The 18464-nt window shown below is 54.1% G+C and overlaps 2 protein-coding genes across 4 annotated transcripts; one reads left to right on the top strand and one right to left on the bottom strand.

Annotated features, from left to right (window-relative positions):
- Positions 1-239: 239 nt before the first annotated feature.
- TBX3 (T-box transcription factor 3) lies at positions 240-13257 on the top strand. Of its 3 annotated transcripts, XM_039725952.1 has the most exons (8): positions 240-596; positions 1208-1652; positions 3445-3712; positions 5033-5179; positions 7362-7438; positions 8749-8906; positions 10228-10931; positions 11490-11936. In XM_039725952.1, the coding sequence occupies exons 2-8, from the start codon at positions 1258-1260 to the stop codon at positions 11934-11936; spliced, it is 2196 nt and encodes a 731-aa protein (XP_039581886.1). In that variant the 5' UTR covers positions 240-596; positions 1208-1257. The 3 variants fall into 3 exon arrangements, with proteins under 3 accessions (XP_039581886.1, XP_039581885.1, XP_039581887.1); XM_039725951.1 differs by lacking the exon at positions 240-596 and having other exon boundaries at positions 1068-1652; positions 11490-13257; XM_039725953.1 differs by lacking the exons at positions 240-596; positions 1208-1652 and adding an exon at positions 2863-3145 and having other exon boundaries at positions 11490-13257.
- A 239-nt stretch (positions 13258-13496) lies between these two features.
- On the bottom strand, positions 13497-16730 carry LOC120510235 (atherin-like). The gene is made up of 4 exons (XM_039725830.1): positions 16697-16730; positions 15778-16227; positions 14860-14969; positions 13497-14217 (listed from the first exon to the last, which is right to left on the bottom strand). Exons 1-4 carry the CDS (start codon positions 16728-16730, stop codon positions 14092-14094), a joined length of 720 nt encoding a protein of 239 aa, XP_039581764.1. The 3' UTR covers positions 13497-14091.
- Positions 16731-18464: the final 1734 nt, after the last annotated feature.

The raw sequence follows: 18464 nt of genomic DNA, 5'->3' as shown, positions 1-18464 counted from the left end.
TCACACGGCCCCAAGTACTAGTGATGCTTTGCTGCAGCGTTACAGTTTCCGACACCTTCTTTTTATAACTCGGCGCTGTCCCCCTCCACCCGAGCTGTCAGAACCCCGCCTATGGAGCCTCACAATTGGTCCGAAAGCGTCAAAGAGCCAATCAAGGCGGCTCCAGCTCCCCTGTAACCCACAACACATCCCTACGATCGGGTGCACGCAGAGCACAGACTCACAGGGAATTCTCAGAGCCGAGAGGCTCCTTCTCCCTCTCTCTTCTCTCTCTTTCTCTTTTCCTCTCTTTCTCCCTCCCCCTTTTTTCTCTTCCTTTCTCTTTCCCTCTCACTTTCTCTCTCCTTTATGGAGACAACAGTATAATTCTGCCAGATTTTTTTTAAGGCACAGCGAAAGAGAAAGAGAGGGGGAAAATAAATTAAAAAAAAAAAAAAGAGGAGGAGGGTGAAAGAAAGAAGAGATCCTGATGGAAATCAGGACACCCTGACCAGCTCCTGCTTGGGGAGTGAGGAAGGCGAGGCGGAAACGAGATTTCCCTACAAGTTTTTGCTGCTGAAGGTTGCTCAGGAGCCTTCCTCGGCCGGCGAGGGGGGGTGGGTTTGTTTGCTTCTTTCTGCTTTCCCTCCTTCCACAGCCTCTGCTCTGCAGCCTGACCGTACGGAGGAAAGGTGGAGGGGTGGGGGGGAGGGGGAAGAGAGCCAGCCACCCAAAAAGAAAACCCAGCTTCGAGCCGTCACCCTCCGCCACGGAAGAAGAGAAGGGGGATTGGGACTAAGAGAAAAAAAGAAGAAGAAGAAAAAAAAAGGATTTCGGCTTGTCCAGCTCTTCTGCGGCAACAGGAGCAGACAGCGAACCCGGTGGATTTTTTTTCTTCCCTTCTTCGGCGTTTCTTTTCCAGCACAAGGACTTCCACTCAGGAAAAAAACGCGAACAACTAAAAAGCAAACCAAAGCCTCTGAGAGCGAGCACGAGAAAAAGCAAGACTAATAATGAACAATCCTGTTAATCCGCTGTCCCGAGGGCTGGGGATGTGCCCCGGCTCGGGAAGTTGTAGGCTGTAGAAGTTCTGCCTCTCCCTCATGTACTGTGCCGTTTAGAGCTTGTTTCCCCCAACCCTTTTTTTTTTTAATTTTTTTTTTTTTTTGGTGCTTTATTGCTGTTATTATTATTCTCTTAATTTTTCTTCTTCGTGATGTGCTGTTAGAAACCACTCCGGGACTACTCCAGCAGTAGGAAGACCGAGGAGTGGAGTGGATGAATTTACCGATGAGAGATCCAGTAATCCCTGGGACAAGCATGGCTTATCATCCCTTTTTACCGCACCGGGCACCGGACTTTGCCATGAGCGCCGTGCTGGGACATCAGCCTCCCTTCTTCCCGGCTCTGGCTTTGCCTCCCAACGGGGCAGCCGCCCTCTCCCTTCCCGGGGCTCTGGCTAAACCCATCATGGATCAGTTAGTGGGGGCTGCAGAGACTGGTATTCCCTTCTCTTCCCTGGGTCACCAGGCAGCAGCCCATCTGAGGCCTTTAAAAACTCTGGAGCCAGAAGAGGAGGTAGAAGACGATCCGAAAGTGCATCTGGAAGCTAAAGAGCTTTGGGAGCAATTCCATAAAAGAGGCACGGAGATGGTGATTACCAAATCGGGAAGGTAGGTCTGGGTCTGGGGTTCGTGCCTTTCTCCCCCCGCAATCCCCCAGCCCTCAGTCTCTGCACCCCGCCGGGGCAGGGCTCTCTCTCCGGCGCTTTCCTCCCTAAATCTCCTTTCACCTGCAATTATGGGAAGCTTTAGGCAGCTGAAGATCCGAGCCCGTCTGGGGCTCCAGGCTCCGGGAAAAGCCCAAGCGCGACCCGGCCCTGCTCAGCATGTGCGTGTGCAGGGGCTGAGAGGGTCCCTTCATGGTTCAGTAGCTTAATGCCTGCTGGAGAACACTCGGAGCAGGAAGAAAATCATTTGGGGTTGGCAAAGGGGATGGCCTGGTTTTCAGCCTCGCTACACGCAGTTTTTCTTCCTTAAGAAAGGGGAATGAAGGAAAAATCCTTCGGAGAGGCGCCTGGCTGCTGGTGGGGCAGGAGGGCAGACAGGCTCGGTGTGTCAGGCTGTGCTGGGATCTCGGCTGGGTTTGTGCTGCCTGGTTATGTCTGAAAATGTACAGAAAAGCTGACAAAACTCCCCAGCCGTCCTGCAGCCGCTGCTGGAGTGGCAGGGAAGGGTTTGCAGCTCCGAGCTGCCTGTCCCTATATTTATGTAACCTTCACGTGGGAATGAATGAACACACACGGCGCGTCCACGCTCGGCATTTCTGCTTTTTATAGGTTTACCCGTCTGAAATCTCTCTCTATATTCGCTACTCATTGACATCTGGACTCTTTTACAACTCTACCCATTGCTGTGATGATTCGTAGGGTGAAAACCTCCTTTGCACCCGGGTGTTTTTCTAAGGGGCTCTCTGAGAAACCTCCCAAACTCTCCACTTGTGATTTGCCAGGAGAATTACTCGAGGAAGCCACTCCTGAAAAGTCTTCTTAGATGGCCTTCAGCTGCCTTGCTGGAGCTTCGCCTGTTTGCAAAGCACCAGTTGCAGGCTACAGGCTCAGGAGAAAAAATAAATAAATAGAAGCCCTAAAAGCAGCAAGGAGAAAAAAAAAATTCTCCTTGCCCGTTTTACTGCTTTCCCAAAGTTTTTTCTGTTAATTGTGGTCAAAAGTTTTTGCGTGAAAGCCTCGGCCAGTATTAAGAGCTCTTACATGTTGCAAAGTCATGTGTTTCCTTTTAAGTTGAGATTTGCTGAATGCCAACCACTCGATATAATAAACAGCAAATTTGTGGTATCCTGTTGCAGTTTGGAGCCGGAGCTGGGAGCGGGGTTTGCAGAGAGCCCTCGGCACACGGGGGATCCCCGGCTGGCCGGAGCCCGGGGAGAGCCCCGGCAGCCACGCTGCCCTCGCTGGGGGATTTTTATTCTCGTCTGCGAGGTGTAAAACTCCGCACTTTATCGGGAGGCTGCGTTGTAATAGTTCAGACGTTTTGTTTTATCGGGGTGCGATCAGCTCCCATTTCTTTGTTTAGCAGGCAAAAAGGAAACTAATGAGAGATCAGAGAGCCCCAAATGGGCCTTTGCTGTTTAGGAATGGCAGAGAGAGGTAGGCGCCTGCTGATTTCTAGGGAATGCGTACCTTTCCCATCCAGGGACCATTTTCTCCTGCAACTTTTAAGCATTTGAGAAACCTTTTCGCTGGGGGCGGGGGGGTGGGGAGGGGGGAGGAGAGGAAACCTTTTTTGCTGGATACAGACTTACTCTGCTGCTTTTGAGAGCTGAAGAAATTGCTTAGTAGACACGCTACCAAAATTCAGAAGCTTATTTAAACGCTGTAATTAATTTAATTTTATTTTTCTCTTGTCTTTTCTCCCCCCACTTCCTCCCTCCCTCCTCTGCCCATAGGAGAATGTTTCCTCCATTTAAAGTGAGATGCACTGGACTGGATAAAAAGGCCAAGTACATTTTATTGATGGATATTGTGGCGGCTGATGATTGTAGGTACAAATTCCATAATTCCCGGTGGATGGTAGCCGGCAAGGCTGACCCTGAAATGCCAAAGAGAATGTACATCCACCCGGACAGCCCGGCCACCGGCGAACAATGGATGTCCAAAGTCGTCACCTTTCACAAGCTGAAGCTCACTAACAACATCTCTGACAAGCACGGATTTGTGAGTGCCTTTTACACCTTCCTTTGCCCCCCTTTTCCCCTCCCTCGGAGCGGGGGGTCCCGGGGGGTGTGCCCGGAGCGCGGCGGCCGCTCGGCCGGGCCGGTCCCGCTGGCAGCTCCGGCGGGCGCCCGAAATTCGGGGAAAACGGGGCAGGAAGAGCTCCCCACGCACCCGGGGACGGCCATCTGTCCGGGTTAGAACAGCCCTTGATTTTTCCTCCCGCTGGGGTCAGGATGAAAGCCTGGAGTTTGCTCTGTAACCTCCCCGTGCCATGCAGCGTTAACTTTAGGGATACATTTCCAGCGCAGCGCAACTCGATATTTCTCAGAGCTGCGGTGACTTTATATATCTATATATATTTTTAATAAAGTCGATCACACTTTCTAAGCGTATGAAAACGATATGCATATGTGTATAAAGGGCTTAAAGGCCTAAGTACGCAAACGTTTAAATCTATATTAATCTGGATAATGTAAAGCAAGCCGGAGTGAAAATAAACAGGGACCAAAAGCAGAGGTCAAGTTGCCCATTCATGTCTATCCACTCCTTTACATTTACCGGGTGTGCAGAGATAAAAACTTACCCTGAGAGTGAAATCAAACAAACCTGCTGATAAGTGCTCTGTCGATCCTGGCCATTTCTTTCTATTCCTGGGAAAGCCTCCACCTCGGAGCCGGGGCTTGCTGGTGGTGGCCGCGGCCGGGGATCTCTAATGTGCCGAAGATTGCATTTGCTGCTGTGATTTGATTAGACGATACATTTTTGCCGTTCGCAGAAGGCCTTAAGTGAATTGGGGCACGCAATTAGACCGAGCCGAGGTCTCGTGGTGGTGTTGCAACTGTAGCTGCTGCTACTGCTTTACTTGATTTTATTTTATTTTATTTTATTTTATTTACACTTTGAAATCAAGAGACATTGCTGCTGGTGTTGCAACTGTAGCTGCTGCTACTGCTTTACTTGATTTTATTTTATTTTATTTTTTTTACACTTTGAAATCAAGAAACATTGCTGCGGAGCCCAAAGAGCTTGTCCCCCTCCCCGAGCAGAGCTCTGAGGAGATTCCCCCCTCTGTCCTCTCCTTCGAGAGGTCCAGCGAGAGCCTCACCCCGGCGAGCTGGAGCTGTCAGTACTTTTAGCTGGATGCTGCGAGGCGTGTGCGTGTGTTTGGAGTGTGCTTGGCGGGGAGGAGGAGTGAGGGGAGGAAGGAGAGGGAAGGCAAATTAGGAGGAGAAAGTGCCGATGGCTGGGGGAAATGCTGCTCCTGCTGACCGTCTTCTTTCCCCCCTCCTGCCCTCTCTGTGCCGGCCGCTGCCCCCCCAGACCATTTTAAACTCCATGCACAAGTACCAGCCCCGGTTCCACATCGTCCGAGCCAACGATATCCTCAAGCTCCCCTACAGCACGTTCAGGACCTACGTTTTCCCGGAGACTGAATTCATCGCAGTGACCGCATACCAGAATGATAAGGTAAGGAGATTAAGAGAGGATTTGTTTTACGTGTTTTGGCTTTTAAGAGAACTTTTACTCTGCATTGTTCCCTTAAAACTCACGAAGCCCATCCCGCTCTTCTCTCTCTCTCCCCCTTCATCTTTTGCCCCAAAACCTCCTTGATCCAACTTGGGGGAAGGCGCTGGGGGAGGGGGTCGAGCACTCTCCTAATACCGACCTCGGGGAAGGCAATTAAAAGGAGGGAGGACAGGGAGTGAGGGGGAGAATGTTTAAAGGTTTTCTACCATTTTTTTTCCCCCGGTGTATCTCCCCAACATGAGGAAAGGGATGGGGTGGGGTTTGCTGCTCTTAGTGTGGATTCAATCTAGGATGCATCAGGGGAAAAAAAAAATTAATCAAAAAGACTCAGCTCCGTGTGTCGAAAGACAGAGTGGGGAGAGCAGCGGGCTGAGATTTTGTAATTCTTCCTGGCCTTTGTGCTGTTTTAGCTCCTTTAACAGCAATTGGCAATAAGGCTGGAGCGCACGTCTGGTTCCTATTATTATTATATTATGATATTTTTTTTTGCATCCTGCAGTGTTTTATTATTTTTTGTGGTGCAGAAATATGCTCTGGTCAGAGAGGGGTATCTCGCTTGAATTTAGCTGGAAGGGCTGAAAAAGCCCGTGTGAGAAAGTTTTGCAGCGCTGCAAACGCTGCCTTTCCCTTGCTGCTGGTTTATTGTCGCTTGCGATGAAGGTGGTATATTTGGGAGAGTGGCAAACGGCGAATTTACGATTATTAAGTCAAGTGGAAGGGAGCGAAGGAGCCAAAAACGGGGCTTTGATTTTTTTTGTTGTCTGTGAATTACAACTTTGCGTTCGCCCGCGTTGAGCGCAGAGGCTCTGGATGCGCAGCGCCGCTCGCTGAGCTCCCCTGTGCCCTCTCTGCCCCTCACACCCTCCACAGTAAAAAATTCGGGGGTGAAAAGAGAGGGTCCGTACCCTTCTGCCCTCGGTTTCCAAAAAACCGCTTCCCCCTCGGGGCTCGGGCTATTTCCCTCTCTCTCCGCAGCCAGGCACTTGCAAGGAAACTGAAAGAAAATGGGTGTAGAGGGAGTAGACTTTGCTTTGGGACTTATCAGCAGGGCTGGCCGGCCCGCTCTATCAGCTGGGGGCGGCTGGGTTGAAGGGCACAAATGAGCATAGTTGTGTGATTGCCATGAAATCGGCTGGGAAGCGGCGTGCGGAAGCGGCGGGGAGCCCTCGGCTCGGCGCGGGGGGAGCAGAAGGCACGGCCGGGAGCACCTGGGTTAAAAGTCCCGCTGGTTTTAGCAGTGGGGTTTTCCTGCTCCCTCCTGCTCCCTCCTGCTCCCCCCTGCTCCCTCCTGCTCCCTCCTGCTCCCCCCTGCTCCCGTGTGTGCGGCGGGGGGGGACTCGGCAGCCCGGGCTGCTCCTGCCCGCACTCGGGCCAGGAGGGGTTTCCTTTTGGGGGTCATCCTGTGCTCCTAAATTGGGGGGTCGCTGTGCTTGCAGCCCGGCCCGAGAGCGGGAACGGAGCGGCGGGGAGGCGGCGTTCCCGTTCCCGTTCCCCCTGCTCGCATCCTGCCCCAGCGGGGTGAGCCCCGGCCGGGCTCTGGGTTCGGCTCCGCGCATCGTGCGGGATGTCCCGCACCTCCCATCCCTCCCACCGCCATTCCCTGCCATAACCCGAGCCCCGAGGAAACCCAAACCGAGAAACTTCCACGCGCAACCCCCCAAAAAATACGAACTGGCTCCTGGCACCCCTGGCGCCCCAACACACACGGAGCATAATGCGATTATATAAAGTATTTTATTATAGCAAGGGGGTGGGCATGATTCCTTTGCGGTTTAATTATGGTATTTAAAGAGTTTTAAGCGCAGGCATAACTTGCATGGATCTCATTGCACGGCTCAATTAATTCCGATGTGGTGGCAGCAACACGGGGCTCTTTCATTGCCACCACGGTCCGGGTCACCGGCCAGCCCGGCGGGGGACTGGGGGCGAGCTGCCTCCAAACAGCTCGGGAAAACACATGGATTCACCCAAAATCCAGGGACCTTTGCCCCCTGCCCTGTCCTCCTCCTGCCAGCACTAGGGGAACTGGGAAGAGTGGGGTTTGCTGTTGTTTTATAGTACAAAAATCGCCTTATTCTGCCCCAACCCCCTGGCTATTTTTTTTCTTCTCTCTATCCTATAGATCACGCAATTAAAAATTGACAACAACCCCTTTGCCAAAGGTTTTCGGGACACCGGGAATGGAAGGAGGGAAAAGAGGTGAGTCTGGCTCGATGCTTTACAGGCGCCTCGTTTGGTTTTCATGTGTTAAGCTCAGAACACGAGCAGAGGTCAAAATCACCTTGCCTTGCCTCCAAACCACACTTCCCCCCGCCAAAATCCATAAGGATCTTGGCGTTAATAGCGTCAAACGGATTGCATGGGAATTCTTTCCTGCTTTCCGCGTTTCGTTTTCACGTCACAGGGGATGACTGGCCAAAGGGAGTGCAGTGCATTGAGCAAATATTGCTAGAAAAAAGCTTTCCCTTACAGATTTGAGAGGGAATGTTACAGTGTAGTTTGGATCTGGGACTGGAGAAGAGGGACAAGCGAGGGCTGAGCGCTGCTTGAATCTCCTCTGGCATTTTTCTGGGGACGGCCTGGAAAAGAGTAAAATGGAGGAGAAACACAGAAATAAACACAGAAATGGAGCAGAAACACAGAAATAAACTGTTTGGACAGAGGTATCTCATTAATATGGAAGTAATTAATGATAGAAGTTTCTTTATTTTTCCCAAAAGCAGCAGGACAGAGTTTGTGCCCCAGGTAGGCAGACAGAACTCATTATAATGGGACTCAAGACTTTTATTTTTAATATAAAAAGAAAATACAAAGGGAAAAAAGGCAAGATTTTTTTTCCTTTAATGGGGCATATGTCTGTTTTGTTGTGTTACAGGAGACAGGATATTTTAGCCATTTGCACTGGGGGTTAGATAACGAATAAATAGATCTGTTTCTCCTTTTTTTCAAACAAACAACAAAATAAAAAGGTGGGGGGGACGTGGTGTAAACCAAGAAGCCTCTCTCCCTGCCCAGCACACACACAAACATGCACACGCCAGCTCCTCTTGTCCATCAGTGTGAAAATAAAGCCAGCGCTGGAGCCACAGGACGGAAATGATTTCTAATTTCTCTAAATATAAATAGATTTTTTACTCCGGGTTAATTGTTGGTGAAAAGATTACATAAAGTGCCTAACAAAATAACCACTTCCTAGCAATCTTAGCAACCATTAAGATGGCTCATATCTCTGGAACATCCTTGCCTTTTAAAAGCTAATCTCCAGGGAATGCTTCCCTCTCCCCTCCGCCCCTTGTCTTTAATATCAGCCCTCGCTGAGGAGCTGCTCAGCTTCCAAGAAATCTCCTCTCATTAGCAGCCAAGCCCTGCGTGCCAGAAACGCTCTCCTCCTCGAGGGGACCGTGGCTCTTCATTCCCCTGTGCCCCGGTGGGAGCTGCAGGAGGGGCTGGGGAGCGGGGGGGTCCCGGGGGGCTCTGGGACCCTCGCCCAGCGGGTTCTGTGCCCGCAGGAAGCAGCTGACCCTGCAGTCCATGCGGGTCTATGACGAGAGGCAGAAGAAGGAGAATCCCACCTCGGACGAGTCGTCCAATGAGCAGACGGCCTTCAAGTGCTTTGCCCAGTCCTCCTGTCCTGCCGTGCCTGCCGTGGGCACCTCCAGCCTCAAAGGTGAGAGCTGTGGCCCCTGCTGTCCTCTGGGAGAGCCTGGGTGCCCGCTCTGTGGTGGCAAATGCTGGCCTGTACCACTGCCCTCTGGCACTGGCCTGTTTTCCTTCCTTCCTTCTTGCCTTCCCTCTTGCCTTGCTTCCTACCTCTTCCCCTCTTTTCTCATGCTTTGCTCTCTCTGTTCTTTCTTTCTTTAGTTTTTCTGCCCCCTCTTTCCTTCTTGCCCTCACTCTTCTTCTTGTTTCCTTTCTTTTTGTCTTTCCCTCTCCTCCCTTCTCCCCCTCACTCTCCTCTCTCTGCCTTCCTCACTCTTCCTCTCCTTCTCCCTCTCCCCCCGGCCTCCCTCTCCCCTTGCCGCACATTCATCCCTCCCCTCCTTGGTTCAGAAAGGAGCCAGCTCCGAGTCAAGGGAGCAAAGACAGACCACGGGGCAAAAGTTCAAAACTGGAGCCACTCCATTAATATCCCTCACTGAATCTGTTACTAGAGGAAGGATCTTTCCCCTGGATACAGTCGCGAACTTTGTTATAGAAAAGTCACCCTGGGTTTCTCGGCGCGGGGTTGGGAGCTGTCTGCAGCTCTCTCGTATGTATTAATCCATCCCGGGCCGGGGGGGCAGGGGGAGGAGGAAACAACCTCTTTTTTGTAGTTGCTTTACTCGTTTTTTTTTCAAAAGGCCTGCCGAGCTGAGGGGAGGGGAGCTGGGAGGGGACCCGAAAAGCAAAGCAGAGCTTCGCACCTGGGGCGCTGAAATTAGGAGATGAAGTACAGAGGAATCCAGCGAAGCCGTGCATGTGCTGGGGGAGAAGGGGGGCCCGGGGGGTGATGAAGACGGCTGCGGGTGTCTCTGCGTGCGTTTGCAAAGTTTGCCCGTTGAAAGGGATGAAAACTTTGGAAAACTTAGCAGGAGACTCATCCCCAAGGCCCTTCAGCCCCGTCCCGAGGTTGCTGCTCTCCCGTTCCTCCTGTACCCCCGCTGCAGCCAGGGAGGGAAGGGGGGTCCCTGGGGGCTCCGGCAGCCCCGGGGAGCCCCGGGGAGCGGAGCCGCTGGCCCCGGGCCCGCCCGGCTGGGGGGTCGCTCCTCTGGGTCGCTGCTTTGTTTCGCAGCCAATTTTGCTGCGTTGTGTAAAACTCGGGCTGGCTCGGACGGGGCGGGCGGTGGGAGCCGGGGGCTGTATTTATTTATATAATAATAAAGAAAGGGAAGTATTTCCACACAAACCTCTGGCCGGCCAGGAAGCGTCTCTGCCCCCTCTCCCAGCCCGGTGGGGATTTCGGGATGTGCAGTGCCGGATCCCAGCCCCGGGCCCCCTTTGTCTTGCAGATCTCTGCCCCAGCGAGGGAGACAGCGATGCAGACAGCAAAGACGATCCCTTGCTAGAAGGAAACGAGTCGGGCAAAATCAGCACGACCACCGCCGCCACCCCAGCGCCGGCCAGCTCCGCTGCCACCGCGGGGGACGACCCCCGGGACAAGGGCGGCAGCCCCTCCAAAAGCCACTTCTTCCCTGGGGACTCGGCAGGGAGTCGGAGCCGAGAGAGGACTGAGAAAGCCCCTCCGGACTCCCGGCACAGCCCGGCTACCATCTCCTCCAGCACCCGGGGGGGAAGCCTGAGCGGCGAGGAACTGAAAAGCCCCCTGAGGGATGGCCCCAAAGTAGATGAGAACCGACTGCTGGGCAAAGAGCCCTTCACCCCCCTGACGGTCCAAACCGACAGCACGGCCCACCTGAGCCAGGGACACTTGCAGAACCTCGGCTTCCCCCCTGCCCTGGCCGGCCAGCAGTTCTTCAACCCGCTGGGGAACGGGCACCCGCTGCTGCTGCACCCCGGGCAGTTCGCCATGGGGGGAGCCTTCTCGGGCATGGCCGCGGGCATGGGGCCCCTCCTCGCCACCGTCTCCGGGGCGTCCGCCGGGGTCTCGGGACTGGACAACACGGTCATGGCCACGGCGGCGGCCCAGGGACTCTCGGGAGCATCGGCGGCCGCGTTGCCTTTCCATCTGCAGCAGCACGTCCTGGCCTCGCAGGTACTGCGTTCCCCCGGGCCGGGGCTCCGAGCCTGGGGACGGGATTGGGGGGCAGCGGGCACCTCCTTTAAATTCCCCGCGTCGGTGTCCCCCCAGTGCCCCTCTCAGGGGCCGGTCCAGGGCTTGGCAGCAGGTCGGAGGAGGGAAAGCTGTGGGCGGGGAGGGTGGCCCAGCGTGATCTCCCTGAGCTCTCCCACCCTCCCCGCTGTCCTCCAGAGCCCCGGGGCGCGTCCCGGCCTGCGGAGCGGAGCCGCTGTCGGGGGTGTGCCCGGGGCTGCCCTGCGGAGCGGGAGCGGGGCTGGACCTGCGGGAAAAGGGCGCTTGCCCCAGCGGGGGGGACACTGGGGGAGAGACCCCGCGGCCATTCGGCCCCCGATGGGCCCGGCGGGAGCGGGGCCGTGCAGGGCAGAGCCCGGGCAGGGTGTGCCCCGTCACCCACGTGTTTTTGGGCAGCGGGAGGACAGCTCTCCATCCCGCCGGCAGCGCGGGGGAGCACCTGGCGCGGGGGTGCGGTGAGCGCGCCGGTAACCCTTTGCTCTCTCTCCTCCCCTCCCGCAGGGCCTGGCCATGTCTCCCTTCGGCAGCCTTTTCCCCTACCCCTACACCTACATGGCGGCGGCGGCCGCCGCCTCCAGCGCCGCTTCCAGCTCGGTGCACCGGCACCCGTTCCTGAGCGCCGTGCGGCCGCGGCTCCGCTACAGCCCGTACCCGCTGCCCGTGCCCCTGGCGGACGGCAGCGGCCTCCTCAGCACGGCGCTGCCCGGCCTGGCCGCCGGCTCCGGCGAGGGCAAGGCGGGCGGGCTGGGCGGCAGCCCCGGCTCCGTGCCCCTGGACTCCGCCTCGGACCTCACCAGCCGCTCCTCCACGCTCTCGTCGGGCTCCGTGTCGCTGTCCCCCAAGCTGGGCGCGGACAAGGAGGCGGCCACCAGCGAACTGCAGAACATCCAGCGCCTGGTCAGCGGGCTCGACCCCAAGCAGGACAGATCGCGCAGCGGCTCCCCGTAACCCCCCGGCCTCCGGGAGCTCATTTCAAATCCGTCTCGCAGTGCACTTTGTTTGAACGAAACCACATCCTCCACCCCGCGAGTGTTTGGTTTTTACCCCTTCTTTATTTTATTTTTTTCCCCTCTTTCTGTATATTTTTTTAACATATAAAATCCCGCGGTGTTGTGTGCGTGCTTAGCAAAAAAAAAAGGTGGAGTAGGGAAAAAAAGGGTCGGGGATGGGGGAGCGCTGGGTCGGAGGCTCCTCACAGGGATTGGAGGCACCGGTGGGGTTTGTGGCATCCTCCTTTTATTTTCTTTTTTTACCAGTGTAAAAAAAAATAAAACCCAAAACCAAAACACACCGGGGGAAAAAAAAGAAAAAAAAGAAAGAAAAAAATACCTAAAATAAAAAATAAAACAACCAAAAAAAAATGAAACAAACTTTTGAATAAAAATTAAGTAAGAGAAGTGATTTTTTTTCTCTGCGAAAGAAAAGCGTGTAAGTAACTCACGTATTGGTTCTTCAACAGTTGTTTCCTGGGCGGGTTGTTAACCACAACCCCCTTAGTCGATATTAAGGGAAGCTGTGTGTTTAAAATATTATTGTGATGTCTGAGAGCCAGTCGGTGGCTTTTTTTTGCATGTTCCAGAGTAGTCTGCTTTTTTTTTTTTTTTTTTGAGGGGGGGGTGGTGGTATTTTTTATTTCAGTGGGGTTTTGTTGTTTATTTTTAATGCTCGTTTCAAATCCCAGGGAAAAATTATTATTAATAATAATAAAAACAAAAATAAGACCTTTGTCCCTCTACCTTAAACATCCTCCCTTGTAGCAACAAAAATAAGACGTGTAGTTGGAAAGAAAAAAAAAGTGAATTTATTTTATCTAAAAACCTCTGTAGCTCGACTGTAGATTTATCACAGCTTTCCCTCTTTAATTGTATATGCAATAACAAGGTTTAACATACTGAGAAGAAGAAAAGAGTGGACACTATTATTAAAACAAAGTATTTATGTAATTATTTGATAACTCTTGTAAATACGTGGAATATGAATACTCGAAATTAAACTTTAATTTATTGACATTGTACATATCTCTGTAAATATGACTGCAGCGGTCTTCTTTTTTTTCCTTCTGTTTTTATTTTTAGTCGTTTTCATTTCAAGTTGGTAATTCCTTTAAACATAGATCCCGACCCAGAGGAGAAATTCCCCCATTTGTGAGGGCTCCGTTTTTAATCAAAGCTCAGCCCAGGAAAACCTCGTCCTGTGGTCAACGAGCCAAATACAAAAGGCAAAGCAGAAAGAAACCAAATTATCCAAAGACCTTAAAAAAAATCAAAGAGAGAAAAAGACGAAGCAGTGTGCCATGGTAGCTTTTAATCCTCGATTTCTTCCGTGTCCAAAATGTGAACAACCACAAAATTATATATGTTTATACACGACAACAGGCTTCTCCAGTGGCTTGAGAGAGAAAAAAAAAAAAAGTGAAGATTCTAGGATTTTCTGTACTTTATATTATTTTTGCCCGTTTCCTCAGTGAGTCAGAAACAACCCCGCAACGGAGTTTCACTACTGTGCTTATTGTTGTCTTTGTTTGAGTGAGTGCATATTTTCTTGGGTTGAAAGTCAGGTGCTCAGAGCTGGTTCAAAGAAAAAAAAAAATGAAGGTATATTTTGTGTTATATAAATGTTGAGAAGTTCTTGCTACTTTTTTTTCTGTAATTTTTTTCTCCCCTTTTAAAAGTCACTGAAGTTTCAATAAATTTTTATTGAAATGTCTTGGGCGTACTGTGAAATGCCTTCACCCCAACCCTCCCCGAAGTGCCTGGGAGGATGGAGGGGTTGAAAGATATATATCCCTCTTCTGCCTTTCTCCTCCACCCCTTTCCCGTTCCCAATATTGAGATATTTCTCCCGCAAGGAGCTAGTACAAACCAGTCGAGATGGTGTCATTGGAATTGTTGGGGGGGAAGGACGAGGTTTAAGCAAGCTGTTTAATGTACCTTTTCCGTCTTTATCCCTCTCGCTTTTAAAGTCGATCCAGAGGCTACTAAAGTCACCTCTTTTAATGGAACAATATTAAGTGGCGTTTGAAAAGTTAATGAGAAAGGCTCAGCTATGCTTTTATCTGTCATAAATTAATAACGCAAAAGTGAAGAATTAGAGAATAGATCGGTTAAATTTTAATGCAGAGCCCTCCTTCAAAGTTTCCAGGTAAAGTGCTCAGGAGTTGATGCTGCTGCTGGGCTCGTTTTCCTCTCCCGTCCGGGCAGAGGATTTGGCTTTCCCAGTTAGTTATCACCTGGAAATACGCGGGGTTTTTAATAATATCTATTTTTCGCCCTTTTATTGGGATCGCCCCTTCTCTCCCTTAGGCTCATGATATATCGAGATTAAGCTGGAAAACGGCTGGAACGGGGACAGACAGCCAGGCTGGACCGGTGGCCTGGGAGGTCACAGAGAGGAGAGCTGGCAGCCCGTGCTGTACCTCTGCCAGTCCATGAGCACATCCTTTAGCACAACATATATATTTCTTGTTAATGAGATTTTTTTTCCCCCCCATCCCTTCAACAGTTAGTGGCCCGTGCATTGAAAAGCGATTCATCGTCCACCAGTAATAAATATTATAAGGATGTACTTCCAGCCTGTATCCTGTTTTATGCTCTGCCTGCCCCTCGGCCCGCGGCCCCCGGCTCCTGCGCCGGCGAGATAAAGGGAGATCCAGGGGGTAAAAGTGGCCGTGAATTTGTGGCTTTTTATTTTTTTTCCCCCTCGATTTTTTTAATTGAAAAATTCCCCCACGAACATGAAACTGTTCCCCTTCGTGGGGAAACGGGACCCTTCCCATTTCGGCTTGGGGATGGGGTTTTTGTTTAAATCCACGCTGTCTGAGCGCGAGAAAGGTTTGGGCTGAGCAGGAGGTTTTGTCTCCCTCTTCCCCCACCTTCGGACGGCCCGAGGTGACGCTGCTGGAAATGTCACTCGAGCTGATGCTCCCCTGAGCTGGCCCGGCCGAGGAGGGGCTTTTAGGGACAGAGGTGGCGGCGGGTCTGGCTAAAGAAATGAAAATAAAAAGAATCCACGCGAAGAAGGCGGCAGCGGCTGTGCGGGCAGCCCGGGGGCTGCAGCCCCACCAGCCGCCTTCCACACGGATCCTCCACACGGGTGGGAGCTGGAGCCGCTCCGGAGAGCGAGTCCGGTGCCGAGGGACAGAGGGACAGGGCGGGACAGAGCCCCGGGACAGCCACCCCTGCCCGGGGAGCAGCTTTCCCCTCTGCGCTGAGCTCCGGCCTCAGCGGCAGCGCCGAGGCACCGGTGCATGAGAGACCCCCGGCCCCTCGCCCCCATCCCTCTGCCTTCAGGAATCACGCGGGGACCTCAATTTTTTTCCCTCTCTCAGCTACTGGTCCCCCAGACGGCTCCTGGAGGGGGAGAGCCGCTCTGATCTGTGTGTGAGTGGGGAAAATGTCCTAGTCGGCGAGGAATTCACTGCTGATGGTCAAGAGGAAAGCAACAGACCCCCAGCCCCAGGCCCCCCTTGCCACCTCGCTTTCCTGAGCCCCGCAAACCAGGCAGGCACCGGGGCGCCGCAGCCCCCGAGCTCACCATTTATCCTTTTTAAGGCTGAGGGTGCAGCCTGATTGCTCCAAACCCCCCTTTTGCACGGGCCTAATGCTGACCTCCCCCTCGCCGTGCCCTTGCAAGAAATCCGTGTACCGCAGGTGTAACTCTGACTTGCAAATGGCTTTATCTCCTGTGTATCTTATTTGTATATAGTAACGTTAATGAGTAACTCTTGTGGCGCTTGTGGAAGGAGGTAAACAGCGAGCAATCTCTGTGGATTATCCTGTCTATTACTCACCTGGCGCCTGTCTTGATATCCTCAATGGTTTTATGGCTGATGCAGGCGACCCGGCGCTGGGTGGGGGTGGCCGGCGGCGGGGGGGCTCCGGCGGGGCGGCGGCGCCACCTCCCGGGCAGCCCGAGCAGCGCCCCGAGACCCCCGGAGGGACCCGCGGCCCGCGGGAGGGGGCACGGAGCGCCCCGAACCCGGGGGGGCTCGGGGCGTGCTGGGGGGGGCAGCACCCCACGCCCCCCACCCTGCCCCCCGGGCGGGCGGCGCGGCTCCCGCAGGCGCTGCTTCGGAGCCGAGCTGCGTTCGACCCGCGGGAGGGTGAGCCCCGAGTCCAAAGTCTCTGGGAAAGCGGGGATGGAGCGGGGAAGGAGCGGGGAAGAAGGAGCCGGAGCGCGGCCCGGGGGGCAGCGCGACACCGACACCCCGGCGGGCCGGGCACCCGCTGTCGCCGGCGCGCTCGGCCCACGCTCCGCTATTAGTTAATTATTGATTGATTACAAGTGAAAATTTATGACCCTCTCTACCCGCCGCCCCCCCGCAGCCTCCCGGTCCCTCGCACGCACACACGCTCCTGCCCTCTGCAAACACTCCGGGGGAGGCGGGAGGCGTGTTGTTGTTTTTGGCCTTGACAGCTTCCAGGAATATGAAATATTTAAGCCCTTCGGTCGATCTCCCGTACCCTGGACGTCCTTTTTTTTTTTAGATTTTTTTTTGGTGCTTTTTCTTTTTTTCCCCCCCTTTCATGTCCCGGCTCGGAGGCTCCCGCGGCGGCCGAGCCCCCTCCCCGCAAAGAGCCGGCGTGCGGGCTCGGAGCACGCCAGGCCTCGCAGATCAAAGGGACCTCTCCGGCCTCTGCTCAAGGGAAGAAAAAAAAAAAAAAAAAAAAAAAGAAAAAAGACAACAAAAAAAGTTTGATTTCTTTAACGATTGTTCGTAAAAATCTTGGAAGCAGGGACCATCCCGCCTCCTCCCTCGCCTCGGGCTGCAGGATTGCACCGGGAAACGATTTTGGGAAGGTAGAAAGAGAGTTTGGGAGAAGGGAAGAGAAAAAAAAAAAGGGGGAAAATTAAAAATATAGAGGAGTTGCTTGAAATTTAGCAGCCGTGTGTCTGCAGGGGCGCACACGCCGTCCCGGGTGGGAGCCCGAGCCCGGTGGGCAGCGGGGTCGGGGCCGCTCTCGGACGAGCGCTTCCCAAAATGGGGAGGACCCCAAGGCCCTGAGCGTGCCCGTGGCTGTGCGGGGACAGTCCCCGGCTCCTGCCGGCACACCCGGGGCGAGGGGCGCTGCCAGAGGCTGCCCGGAGCGCGGCCCTGCCCAGCTGAGAGCCGGACGGACGGACGGACGGACGGAGCGGCTGTTTGCCGTCTCGGGAGGGTAAACGGGCCGATGAGGCGATTGCCTCGAGGCCCTGGCGCTTGGCAGCGTGCGGGGACCGCCCCGCTGCCCCCCCGGTCGCTGTCACCCGGGCCGGCAGCGACAGCCGGCCGGGCGGATCCGCGCTGGAGGCGCCGGGACGGCGGGGCTGGGATCATCTGATGGGGGAAACGGGGCGGGAGAAACCTCCCTGCTCCGGCACCTCGAGAGGAACCCACGGGGCACGGTGCAACCCCAGCCCTCACCCTGTCCCCACGGACGGACAGCCCCGGGGGAGGCAGAGACCCCCGGCAGGACATTCCAGCCCGGCTCTGGCTCCGCACCGCGCCCTGAGCCGCCGCAAAACCATCTCCCTTTGCACCTGAAGTTTTTTGGTCGCGGGTGGGGAGAAAAAACCCAGCGGTTCCCAGGGAGGCAGCCCCAGAGGGTGATGCCTTGGGGTTTTTGTTGTTGGCATTTTTGGTTTGGTGTTTTGATTTTTTTTATTTTTCCAGCCAACCCCAAACTTCCCACGTGCTTCTCCCCAAACCCCGCATTATTAGGGAACAATTAAGGCGTGTAAAAACACGGCGGGGCGAAGCCCTTGAGCTGGAAGTGGCCGTCCGAGGCGGTGTTTGAGCTCCTGGCCCCATCCTCTCGCCCCGACGCGGGGGCTGCTGCGGGCAGGGCGAGCCCCGAGGCCGGGCCGGGGCTCCGGGGCTGCGCTTTCCTCATCTGCCACCCTCCTTCTGGGAGCTCCACCGCAGCCGCCTCGCAGACACCACCTTTGGGCTTTCCCTTTTCTAACCCATCTTTTTTTTTTTTTTCCTTTCTTTCTTTGGTTTCTTGCTTTTTATGATGTGATTATTCTAGAATAAATGCTTAATAATTATTATACTTCTAAACGCTCTCAGCCGAAACAGAGTTCGACCTTTAGCTCAGGTAACCGCGGCCATAATTCCTGCTGAATTTCACCTTGGTCTCACCAAAAGAAGCTTTCCCTCAGTCTCCCATATAAAACCCTTCCCATTGAAATAAAAACCAAACCAGCACCGAGCGGGCTGGGCTGTGCGGAGCCGCCCCGACCCCACGGACACCGGGGCAGCTCCCCTCTGCCTCCGGCTTCTTTCCGAGCTCCTTCCAAGCTTTATTTCCTTTCAAGCCGCCCGAGCGCCACTCACAAAATAAAGTTATCAAGGAAATAAGCCCGAGAGAAAAAGCCAGTGGTGCTTTTCTCCCGAACCCGCTCCTTCCAGGGAAGGTAGGAGCGGAGCGGCCCCGGGGAAGGGGGAGCCGGGAGAACGGGAGCGCTGGGAGCATCCCTCGGGCTGGGCTGACG

The sequence above is a fragment of the Passer montanus genome, unplaced genomic scaffold (genome assembly GCF_014805655.1).
Source record: "Passer montanus isolate IOZ18808 unplaced genomic scaffold, ASM1480565v1 scaffold57, whole genome shotgun sequence".
Lineage (NCBI taxonomy): Eukaryota > Metazoa > Chordata > Aves > Passeriformes > Passeridae > Passer > Passer montanus.
This window is presented reverse-complemented; position numbering and strand designations above follow the sequence as displayed.

Excerpts from the sequence above, each read along its gene's own strand:
- TBX3 (XM_039725951.1), top strand. The coding sequence starts at position 1,258 with ATGAATTTACCGATGAGAGATCCAGTAATCCCTGGGACAAGCATGGCT. Across the intron at positions 1,653-3,444 it reads GTGATTACCAAATCGGGAAG|GAGAATGTTTCCTCCATTTA; the intron begins GTAGGTCTGGGT and ends CTCTGCCCATAG. Across the intron at positions 3,713-5,032 it reads TCTCTGACAAGCACGGATTT|ACCATTTTAAACTCCATGCA; the intron begins GTGAGTGCCTTT and ends CTGCCCCCCCAG.
- LOC120510235 (XM_039725830.1), bottom strand. The coding sequence starts at position 16,730 with ATGGTCCCTGCTTCCAAGATTTTTACGAACAATC. Across the intron at positions 16,228-16,696 it reads CAAGATTTTTACGAACAATC|CGCGCCGGCGACAGCGGGTG; the intron begins GTTAAAGAAATC and ends GCGTGGGCCGAG. Across the intron at positions 14,218-14,859 it reads TCACCTCGGGCCGTCCGAAG|GTGATAACTAACTGGGAAAG; the intron begins GTGGGGGAAGAG and ends GCGTATTTCCAG.